Below are 11,710 nucleotides of genomic sequence, written 5' to 3' on the forward strand. Positions count from 1 at the left end.
GTTTTCTCATACTGGTGAGTCAGTAGACACCGGACCTAAAAACCTGAAATGACACCAAAGTGCTTAGAAGGAATTCTTAGGAACCCAAGATTAGCACTGAATGTGAACAGCCATTGAATTTGCACCCTTAGAGTTGGGAGGCAGAAGTGCCAACCGCCTTCTCGAAATATTCTGAATACAGTAATTCCAAACAATATTTCAAAATGTGTGGCGTGAAGTCCATGGATTTGATTTCTGAGTTTAAGGAAGGCCATCGCCCCCAAGCGGTGCGTTTCCTAATTTGTCCAGCAGAGAGCGCCATTTCTTTTCTTTGACTTTTCTCACTGAACGGTCGTCGCTCAATTCCAGGATATACAGTACAGTACAGTATATGTCTGTGCCTCTGACAAGCAGATCTGGACCTTTTTTTTTTAACTAATAATTTACGTTTTTCTTTCCACGTTTGAAAGCACGTGTCGTTATTAACTACTCTTATGTCGACCTAGCGAATATTTTGAAAAGATTCTTTAGTAGCTCAGTACCCAAAAAATTGGTGCGGATAAAAATCAAGATTTCTTTCAATCTGAGCCGTCGGTATTCATACCCGTTAATAAGTATGAGGACACAGTTTGGGCTCGGTCCGATTCTCTTTATTGTCTTACTCTGCTCTGCCTGGTGCCAGTAAACGTTGCACGTTCTCCCAGCTAACGATCTGCTGGCCCTTTCAGTCCATTTGTGTTTTTTGCAGGAGTCGGCCCATCAACAACGGGAAGGCGGGATCGAATGTGATTGACATTCGAACCAACGTATAGGCCTCGTCTTACTTTATTTATTCAGTTTGCTGCCCGCCCATCTGGCCTCGAGTAGCCCTGTTATAGCGTGCATTTCAGCCCTGCAGCCAATCACGAGACGCGCACAGCCAACGTTGCGGGTAGCGGTCTTCAATATCTCGTTGAGTGGCAGGGCCTCGTCCAATGAACAGCGCCGCTGGTGGCGTCCTCTGCGCGGGTAGCGAGTGTGGGTTTTGTTGTCTCCAGCCGAGAGATTTTCTGCTTAGTTTGACGTCGACGACGGGTCTCTTCCCGATTTGCAGTTTGTCGTTTGGCCTCAGCAACCGACTTTTTGTGCCTAAAAGGTAGCGCTTTACCGAGGGGGAAGCGACTTTCTGGCATGTACCGGGAGGAATGACTTGTGGATAGCCGAAGCGGAGGGCCATAAGAAAGGGGCCTGCCTGCCCGGTCACGCCGGCACTAGAGCGTGTCGCTGTGGCCGAACCAAGTGTTCGCTGAGCCCGCCTCGCTTCAGTTTCTGCTGCTGTCGAGCTTCCTTTTTTTGCTGTTTTTGTTTGCCTTTTCTGCCCCATCATTGTCTTCAATTACTGGTGCCACTCCCCGAGCCACAACATGTCTCTTCACGGCAAGAGAAAGGAGATCTACAAGTACGAGGCGCCCTGGACCGTCTACGCGATGAACTGGAGCGTCCGGCCGGACAAGCGCTTTCGCCTGGCGCTGGGCAGCTTCGTGGAGGAGTACAACAATAAGGTGAGTGGAACAAAGAAAGCCGACGGAGGAGCGGGTTTTCCGCAGGCCACGAGGGAAGCGACGTTCAGAATCCCCGCCCCCGGTCATAAACCTTCTTCCAGCCGTGATTGTTGAACGGTTCCAGGCTTGGGATTCTTTGTCGTCCGCCGATTGAGTTTTCCAGCCGGGCGCCGTTCGTTTTATTTTAGCCTCCGGCGGTGGGCCTGATGCGCATCTGTCAAACGTGCAGACTCGTCCATCAAATCGTCCAGCTGTCAGCAGTGTGCCGGTCCGATAGCAGGCGCCACACACGTACGGGAAGAGCGCCGCACGGCCGCTGCGCGCAGATGTGATCGGCTGCCGGTCCTCCAGTTCACAGAGCACAGTCGGGTGAGCAGCCCACATCCTGTTTGCTTTTGGTGGTCCTGCTTTAAGACCACTGAGCAGATTCACACTTGCAGCGTTCTCTCGCTCGTCGGTGCACACAAGTGTACAGTAAAGCAGGTCAGTACGTAGCGAGATGGTGGTGATTTGTGCACAACATGAGAACAAGAGAAAGAGGGTCCTGTTAAGGTTGGGGTGTGTACTTGTATTAGTGAGACCGAGGCCAGAAATTACTCTTTAATAAACCACAAACTGAGTAAAGGCATCTTCCTTATGCCCATGGCACTTATGATTGTCTGCCCCCCATCCCTCCAACACCATCTCGAAGTTTGCAGGTGTCACAACAGTGCCGGGGCTGATATCCCCTTGCAGCATCACAGCCCTTTGAGATGAAGTTCTGTGGGTGGGCCGAGTGGTGCTCAGATCAGACCCTCCACACAAAACAAGCAAAAGAAGTCCTTGCTGACTTGAGAAGGTGAGGTGACGTAAAGTAAGGGCTCATTCAGCTAAACATCAGCCGAGACAGTGGAAAGGGCGTCCAGCTGTAGGTCTCTGAGGGCCTCGCGTGGTCCACTAACCCCCATTTATGTGGTAAAAGAGGGCACAGTAACGACTGGTCAGGACAGCTTTGTGGGGTCCTTCGGTGGTCCCTCCGTAACTGAGTGCACCAACGTCCATTTTAGCGCTGCGTGCTACCTGTTGTGCAGCTGGTAAGAGAGCTCTCCAGGGGGTCATTGACGGGTGGGGCTACCATCCTCTGATGAAATTACCAAGGGGGGTTCCCCCCCTTCTCCCATTGGCTATGAAGCAACCAAGTCTTGCTCTGAAATTAAGAGAATTCCATGCTGCTTTAAATGACCGCACACACTGCACTATTAAAAGTACGATCAACTCTCTGTAAAGGGACATTGACATGGCACAGAAGATCATTGTCTCCCAGTTGGCATCCTTGGAGGGAATGTTCCATGCCCATTTCCTCTGCAGGTCGTCAATTTGTTTACCATACTCTCCTCTGGTAGGCGCCGTTGGGACGCGTCAGTCTGTACGTCCAGATGTGGAAGTGGCTTCTCTTCCCCAGAGCTGATACTCCAGCCGTACCCCCAAAGTGACGTGTTTAGCTTTACAGTAGAAATGTGTGTGTGGATAACAGCAATGTGCAGGAATTGTCGGGTGAGCGATAGGAGACCCGGGGTACCAATTTGAGTACCAATGCCGTAAGCAGGAGAGGCTCGTGTGAGGTGGGTGTGTGGGTGTACGTCAGCATTCCATGTTTATTGTGTTTTTCGTATGTCGCTCCTCAGGTCATTGGGTCACACAAACCCCGCCACCACCATAAATTGATTGTTCTTGTGTACATGTGTGTGTGTGTGTGTGTGTGTGTGTTTTAGTCTGTAGTGTCCTTGTGAGACTGCACAGAGGAGATGCACACATTTCATTGGACTGTGTGCAATGCCAATAAAGACAATGGCAGTAATAATAACAGTAAATCATATATTTGACCACAGATGGCATTACCTGTGGATGTGATTTTAAGTGCATAGATATGTAGATATTTTATTAATCCCAAGGGGAAATTCACATACTCCAGCAGTAGCATACTGATAAAGAACAATATTAAATTAGATAGTGATAACAATACAGGCATAACAGACAGACAGTATCTTTGTATAATGTTAACGTTTACCCCCCCATATGGCACGCTTGTGTGTGGCTCTAACTGACACGCCTTGGCAAGAACACACAAACTCCACACCAACATGCTGCTTGTGATGGTTCAAATAGTACTTTCATTTTTATTTGTAACTCACTGAGTGCAAGGGAAAAAAAATAAAATGTAGTCTATAAGTTATTAAACAGTAAGACATTAACATTTTAAGAAGTAAAGACACATTGAGCACTACTGGAGTGGTTTCGGGTAAACTACATTTTAAAGGCGCTATAACACAACAGGTAGGTAGTACTAACAGCAGCTAAAATGTATTTGGAGCATCTCTCAGTAGTAGATCCCTTGTGAAAGGCGCTACACGACGGCTGTGGTATAGAAATTACATTTTCTATGTGAACGTCCAAATTTCTGCCTGTGGTAATGTGCCTTACTGGCATTACCAGCAATTAAAGAAAATTAGTTTTGAGTCCTCTGCAGTGTTGAGAGAGAGAGAGGCTTTAGTTTGTGGAAAAAAGGTATAAAGAAAGGAAATTTGCCTTTTATTTTTATATAATGTAGAGAGACGTCTTTGCTGACGATATGAGAGCCTTTTTGGGCGCGTCGCGGCGGGTCTCATGTAGACTGGAGAGACGGCCCTGCCATTATCCGGCCGGGATGGCACTGTCGGTCCTCCACTCCTGTGCGTGCCTCCCGCGACCTCATAACCCTATACTTGTTCAAAATTCGTCTGCTCGTATAATTACTAAAACACCCTATTCTGATCACATTACACCCGTTATTCAGCAGCTTCATTGGCTGCCAATAAAGTTTAGGGTCAACTACAAAATTTTAGTCCTTACATATAAGGCCATTCATAATCTTGCCCCCACATATCTCTCACAGCTCCTACAAGTCATTAAACCCTCTCGTATGCTCAGATCCTCTTCTTCCATCAATTTAAATAATCCACCAGCACGTCTTGTTACGATGGGATATCGAGCATTTAGCAGATCGGCACCTTCCTTATGGAACTCATTACCTGCTTATCTTAGGAATATGACTACCCTTCACCAATTTCAGGCTAATCTTAAAACTTATCTGTTCAAAATTGCTTATTCACTGTAACTGTTATTGGTGTTTTATCTGATGTTTTATTTGGATTTTAAATTTTCTAGTCATTGAATGTTTATTTTTTAACCTGATTGTACAGTGACCTTGAGTTTTTTGAAAGGCGCTTCAAATAAAATGTATTATTATTATTATTATTTATACGTGCAAAAGAAAGTGCGAAGAGCCTTAATATTAGTTGGCTGCTGTCTAGAAAAGGGATCCGGTGTTTGCAGTTGTCTGGACTGTAGCTCAGGGGAAGGAGGAAAAAAATGAAAAGTGCTTACTTTCACTTAGGGCAGAAGTGCAGTCACCGTCTCGAAGGCCGGCACAGCTACGAGCGCGAGTGCCAGCTGATCGACTTTTATAGTATTTTTGCAGGGCAGGAGACGCCACTTTTTGCAGACACGTTCACGTCATCGCGTGCCTACGGAGGGATGACGTGGAACAGGTTAATTGGTTGGCGTTGACTTGCAGCACTTAATGGGGTTTGTTCAGGGGTCACCAGTGTGCCCCCCATTTCAGAAAGTCTAACTTAGAGCTGACTTGTGGGTCTGGTCGGACTGATGGGCTGGGGATGGCACACTACACGATGGCAGTGCGCTGTGCCTGCCTCCGACTGACTAAGATTATGTAAACGAAGTCTACGACTGAAAATCATTGGAGAAATCGTGTAGAGTGACAAGGCCAGTTCTAAGTGGCCTGTCTTATGTGCCAGTCTTGTGGTGCATGTGTGTCACTGACTGGCACAAGGCAGGCAGCAGTTACTCCGCTGTGTGTGCTCGCAGGCAGGCAGGCGCCTGAGTTCCTCACAACTGCTTTCGTCCCTTAGAGGTTTAGTGGTGTTCAATGCATATGACACAACTTTGGGGTCCTGAGGTGATGAAAAGTGCTTTTGAGCCCGAGCAGGCCATGTCATGTCACTTACTAGCAGTGGTAGCACTGCTGCCTCGCAGTTAGGAGACCCGGGTTTGCTTCCCAGGTCCTCCCTGCGTGGAGTTTGCATGTTCTCCCAGTGTCCGCGTGGGTTTCCTCCCACAGTCCAAAGACATGCAGGTTAGGCCGAGTGGCAATTCTAAATTGGCCTTAGTGTGTGTTCTGCGGTGGGTTGGCGCCCTGCCCAGGATTGGTTCCCTGCCTTGCGCCCTGTGTTGGCTGGGATTGGCTCCAGCAGACCCCCGTGACCCTGTGTTTGGATTCAGCGAGTTGGATAATGGTTGGATTCTTACTGGATGTTTCTGTCTCCTGACCTTTCATTTCAAGACCTCCAGAGTGGGAAATGTCAGTAAGATTCCTCCTTACTAGCGCGGTAGTTAGAAGCCAAACAAGAAGGTCTCCAATGGCCTTGTCTGTGAAGGTTGGACAGGTCGTTCTCCATCTTACTTCATAACCCTAACTTTCTGTTACCTGCTTGGTCCCGTTCAGGGTCATAGCTGGCCGGACCCTGTCCCAGCATCACTTGGCACAGGGCAGGAGACGTTCCTAGATGGAGCACAAGTCCTTTGCGAGGTCCACACCTACAGTCCATTTGCAGTTGTCTGTTCACCTAACATGCATGTTTTTGGAGGTGGAGGTGGGTGACCCACAGAAACAGGGTGAGAAAGTGGTCAGCTGCGGGTCACCGGGCCTGTGAGGTGGCGGCACTGGCGCCAGCCTCTGCACCACTCTCTTTTTTTTTTTTTTCAGTTCCCATCCTGCCGTCCCAGGTACTTGAAGATGTCTGTCCTGACTTGAGCCTTGTACTCCTTTATTTCAGGTGCAGCTCGTAGGCCTGGAGGAGGAGAGCTCGGAGTTCATCTGCAGGAATACCTTCGACCACCCCTACCCAACTACTAAGCTGATGTGGATCCCTGACACCAAGGGCGTCTATCCAGACCTCCTGGCTACAAGTGGGGACTACCTGCGCATCTGGCGGGTGAGCACTTGTCCTGCAAGCACGTGAAAGTGTGGCATAAGGTGGCTCCCCACAGGATTCACCAGCCCACCCACTGGCCAGGCTGCACTGCATGCCTCTGTCTCATCTCTTGTGGATGATGTCCCTTTGCAGGTGAGTGACACCGAGACACGTCTGGAGTGCCTGTTGAACAACAACAAGAACTCGGACTTCTGTGCCCCTCTCACATCCTTTGACTGGAATGAGGTGGACCCTAATCTGTTGGGTAATCTCTTGTCATTTTTGCATTGAGATTTGGATATGTTGCCACTCTCGCTGCAGGGTGTCTGTCTTGAACCCGGGTCGCTAACGTCATTAGTCCTCTCTCTCTCTGTCTCAGGTACGTCAAGCATTGACACAACTTGCACAATCTGGGGCTTGGAAACTGGCCAGGTCCTGGGAAGGGTCAATTTGGTTTCCGGCCATGTCAAGACGCAGCTCATTGCCCACGACAAGGAGGTAGTGCCGAGTTCTTGTTAACGAATTTTCTGATTGGCTGTTCTGTCCGATAACGTGCTGCCGCCATCTCTCTGCAGGTGTACGACATTGCATTCAGTCGTGCTGGCGGGGGTCGTGACATGTTTGCCTCTGTAGGGGCCGACGGCTCGGTGAGGATGTTTGATCTTCGGCACTTGGAGCACAGCACCATCATATATGAAGACCCTCAACATCATCCTCTACTGCGCCTGTGCTGGAACAAGCAGGACCCCAACTACCTGGCCACAATGGCCATGGATGGCATGGAGGTAACCGTTTGAATGAGTCTGCCCTGTGTTTGGATGGCATGCTGCTCAGTACCTTACACGGGTGCCATCCCAACTGTGCCCTGTTATCAGCTCGGGCTTCTTGGGCTTGGCTTCACCGTAAACGCTGCCCACCTGTTTCAGTGTCTAACATTGCTTTCGCAGGTTGTTATTCTGGACGTTCGAGTTCCCTGCACGCCAGTGGCCCGTTTGAACAACCACCGAGCATGTGTGAATGGCATCGCATGGGCACCTCACTCTTCCTGCCACATCTGCACAGCAGGTAAGTGTTTGGGTAGCTCGGCACTTAACGGGGTTTGTTCAGGGGTCACCAGTGTGCCCCCCATTTCAGAAAGTCTAACTTAGAGCTTGTGCTCCTCCTTGTAGCTGATGACCATCAGGCACTCATCTGGGACATTCAGCAGATGCCACGCGCCATTGAAGACCCTATCTTGGCATACACTGCCGAGGGGGAGATCAACAACGTGCAGTGGGCCTCCACCCAGCCTGACTGGATAGCAATCTGCTACAATAACTGTCTAGAGATCCTCCGAGTCTAAGCGGAGCCTGCATGGCAGCCGCACGGCTGCTCGGACTTTCCAGAAGAGTCTGGACTGTAAACTGGGACGTTGCTGTCCCTCCTTTTTTTTTTTTTTTGGGGTTTTAGTTGCTAAATATTATTAATAATAAAAATAACAAGGAAAACAAATGTGGACGTGTTTGGCTCAAGACGACGGCTCCTTTTGTTATGTCGCTGCATCGAGGTCAAGCGCCAGAGAGCCCCTTCCTTCATGACGCCCGACTAGTCGAGCCTGAGCGAGAGCGACACGCCAAGGAGGAAAGAGCTTTGTGTTTGTGACCCGAGGAGTCGTGTCTGGTGACAGAAAGGAATTGGGTGTTTCTGAACTCTGTGGGGGTCTCGTTGTGTCGAGAGCGGGCGTGCAGTCGCGAGGCGCCGTCATGGCAGATGTTTGGCAGTGCCAGCCTGAAACAAATTCTAGTTGCTCAAGCAGACGACCATGGAGCACAGCTGGAAGGACTTTCACGGTGGGCTTTGGCGTTGACTTATGCCAAGGATTACTTCCGGTAGCCCTGAAAATATGCAAGGGTTGGTGCAGATCCTCCTCTTCCTCCTCCTCCTCATTTGTAATATTTTTAGCAAAATTTCAGTCAGACTGTCAAAAAAGTCATCATGTCATGTGACAAAGTGGTTGTACCATTTTTTTGTGTACCACCTTATCTGGGTGATTCTCTACTGGCAGCATGGCACAGTGTACTGCTGAATGGTGTTGGGGTTGGGTGGACCACCTGAAGTGTAGCCATTGAGATGACATGTCGGCCATTGGTCCAGAAGGATGAAGGCCACAAAACTGCCCGCCTTGCTGAAGCCCCCGCTTCCCTTTGACTTTGTAGTGGCACAGTGGCCAGGTCTGTCACGTCACAATGCTTTTCTTTTGAAGTTGTAGCCGTCGTTAAGACCCTGCAGGTGGGTTTGCCATTTTAAGGCGCCGCCCCCGTTGGCACCACCTTACTGGCGCCACTTTCAGCAGCATTAATCTGGCATTTTCAGTCTGTGCCACTCTTGCCCTCGTTGAGCTGTTTCCATGGTGCCCTGTGGTGATGGAGCTGCTCTCTCTCTCGGGGGTTGGCCAAAATGTCCCCAGCTTTGCCCTTGACACTTGATTTGGGGGTCTCATGTGGTTCCGTCTTCTCCTTCTGTTCCTTTGCTTCACTGCACAGACTTGATTTTTCTTTGTGTGTGTGTGTGTGTGTGTGTGCGCACGCACATTTATGAGGACTTGTGCTTTTCACGCCTGGTTACAGCTGTTTATATTCCAAATAAAGCCTTTTCCCAGAATCCTCCTCCTGTTTGTGCAGTTCAGTGCTTGTTCAGCGACGAGATGGACATCTGATAAAGCGTCGGGCAGGAGGACCGTCGTGGGCTCCAGAGAAGAGACCACCGCTGGCGTACCACTTTTCTTACTGGCAGCCGACTTGCCCTGCGTAGAAATTCTACAGAGAGGTTTGTTGTCACTCGCGCATCGCGCTCTCCGCTGTCATTAGATTTGTGAAATGGAAGTGACATGTGACTTTGGGGTGCCTGGACCCACCGCTGCCCACCCCTTACAGGACTGGCACATTCAAGCAGCTGCCAACGGCCTATCAGAGGTCAGCACTCAAGGTCCCTCATTTACACAACTTACTGGGTGATGCCAGCCGAGGCTCATCGCAGTGACAAAAGGGACAGATGTGGGGCGCACCTCGCCGATGTCACACTTTCTTTCTAGATGACTTATGCACTTTGTGTTTACTCTTGGCAGGCAGCCATGTGACTTAACAGAAGTCTCCAAGTGGTCGTCGTCGTCATCATCATCATCCTCACACTGAGCAGGAAGAAAAAACGGGGGGCCATTTATCCAAAGTGACTTACTAATAAGACTATGGTCTGCCATACCCGCTGAAAGGTGAGCTGCATGTGCCCATAACAGCAGGCAGAAACCCATTGTGTGCCTAGTGACCTGACACAGGTATGACTGGCTGCCTGCTTAACTAGCATGAGCATTGGCAAGCTCAGAGATGGGCACAGCTGTGGCTGCACATGGACGTGGTGACCCCCATCGTTCAAATACGTTTGTTCCTCAACACCTTAGGAGCTCCTTGTGGGTGCCGCACTGTAAGACACGAGAAAAATGGCAACTCCTGCAGTTTTGTAAAAGGAACCAAAGGTTCACCAATGGCTGCTGTGTGGGCATCTCGGCTCCTCCGACCAGCCAGTTGGGACAGTTTGGTGTTGGTGACGTGTTTGGAAGAGGAAGTGCACCTGGGCCACACTCGAGGAGGAGGAGTAAAGGGGGCTCACTGAGAGTCACCTGTCAAGACATGACATATAAAAGAGGACAGGGGCCGAGCAGACGGTCTCAAAAATGAGAAGAAGCAGGCTTTACGGGGGCACAATCGAGCTCTGGAGTGCCAGGCGAGAGGTTCAGATACCCAGGAACGGCGCTGAAGGGCCACGGAGGGCAAGAGAGAGCAAACATTTAACAATGTGTTCCGTTAATGAATCAAACACCACAGTGGGAAGCTCTGGTGGTCCGAGCCTATGCCAGCATCTTCAGGGGTAAAGCAGGAACCAACCCTGGCCAGGATGGCAGGGCATCACACTGGGTGACATCTACTGCCTTTGGGCTGGCAGAGAGTTGCTGATCAGTGCCTGCGGGGAAGGACCACCCTGCCATGTCAAAATGCTCACCTCTTGTCACATTGGAGCCTGGAGATGACAAACACTGTGACATTCACCCACTCAAATCCTGCGCAACGTCCAAAGCGACTCGGTGAAACTGCTGCTTCAGGTAAGAGAGCAGGCCCTTATAGCAGGGGTCTCGGTGGGCTGCAGCGGCTGTGGGTCTTCACTTGAGCCCATTTGCGCTATTTGCCCCTAAAGCAGTTTGTTTTGGGGGCTTCATTTTGTGTTCCTAACAATTCCTTCTGAATGCTTTGAAATCGCATTAGTGGTACAAGACCACCCCCCCCAATATATGACATACCATCAGATGTGTCTTGATGCCCAGATATTCAAGATGTCTAGCTTATTGGGGTTCCCCCCATTTCTGACCCTCCTGTTCTGAAAGATGTTAATTCTTGGACCAAGTTTTGTGCAGGAAATGCCACGCTTGTGGCCAGAAGGACTTAAAAGTTGTGCAGACCACCTGAAGCCTTAATAGGAGGCGAGGGGTCACCAAACTTCTGAATGCAGTCATGTGAAGTGGCATTTGATACAATTGTGAAGTTGCTCAAGTTTTTGATCTTTGATGTTTTTCATTGGTGGTCCGAGCCCCCCCACCCCGAAGGTTAAAAATGACCATTTCCAAACATAAGCATGTGGGGTGTCATTTCAGATGATTTGAAGGTTGGCGATGACGAATATGATGTCTTTTTTGATGTCTGGTCCTTTACTGGCCATCTGTGGACCTCCATCAGCGGGTGACAAGTGACACATTTTGATTGAAGCACACGTTTCTCTTTTGAAATATTTGACGCAGCTATTCTTGTATGTTCTGTACTTGTACCCTCTGAGCTAAACCCTGACCTTTCTTATGAACGCCTCGATTGCAGACCCTTCATTGCCTCCTCCTTTTAGTTTTACGCGGACTGCCTCAGAGAAGTACAGCCAATCACCTTCCAGATCACACCTCACCTGGCATCACCTGCAGTGGCTCTGATGGCGGTTGCCTCTTAAGGAAGCCCCCTGCTAGGAGCGCCGGCACCACAAAGAATTGTGATGGCTGGCAAGGAGCCTTCATAAAGTTGTGGAAAGGCACAAGTGATGAGAAGGTCACCAAAAGGCTTTAGTGTCCTCTGAAGGCCACTCAGAGCTTCATGAAGAAGTGGAGCCACCGTC

General features: G+C 49.7%; 1 protein-coding gene across 1 annotated transcript; it reads left to right on the top strand.

Annotated features, from left to right (window-relative positions):
- The first annotated feature begins 925 nt into the window (after positions 1–925).
- Positions 926–9,169, top strand: dcaf7 (ddb1 and cul4 associated factor 7). The gene is made up of 7 exons (XM_028818392.2): positions 926–1,520; positions 6,392–6,550; positions 6,683–6,794; positions 6,909–7,027; positions 7,105–7,314; positions 7,477–7,594; positions 7,699–9,169. Exons 1-7 carry the CDS (start codon positions 1,383–1,385, stop codon positions 7,869–7,871), a joined length of 1,029 nt encoding a protein of 342 aa, XP_028674225.1. The 5' UTR covers positions 926–1,382; the 3' UTR covers positions 7,872–9,169.
- Positions 9,170–11,710: the final 2,541 nt, after the last annotated feature.

Source organism: Erpetoichthys calabaricus, chromosome 14, assembly GCF_900747795.2.
Source record: "Erpetoichthys calabaricus chromosome 14, fErpCal1.3, whole genome shotgun sequence".
In the NCBI taxonomy this organism is placed as follows: Eukaryota; Metazoa; Chordata; class Cladistia; order Polypteriformes; family Polypteridae; genus Erpetoichthys; species Erpetoichthys calabaricus.

Bases quoted from the DNA above. Each gene is read 5' to 3' on its own strand.
- dcaf7 (XM_028818392.2), top strand. From the start codon at position 1,383: ATGTCTCTTCACGGCAAGAGAAAGGAGATCTACAAGTACGAGGCGCCC. The intron at 1,521-6,391 runs GTGAGTGGAACA...CCTTTATTTCAG, and splicing joins TGGAGGAGTACAACAATAAG to GTGCAGCTCGTAGGCCTGGA. The intron at 7,595-7,698 runs GTAAGTGTTTGG...TCCTCCTTGTAG, and splicing joins CTGCCACATCTGCACAGCAG to CTGATGACCATCAGGCACTC.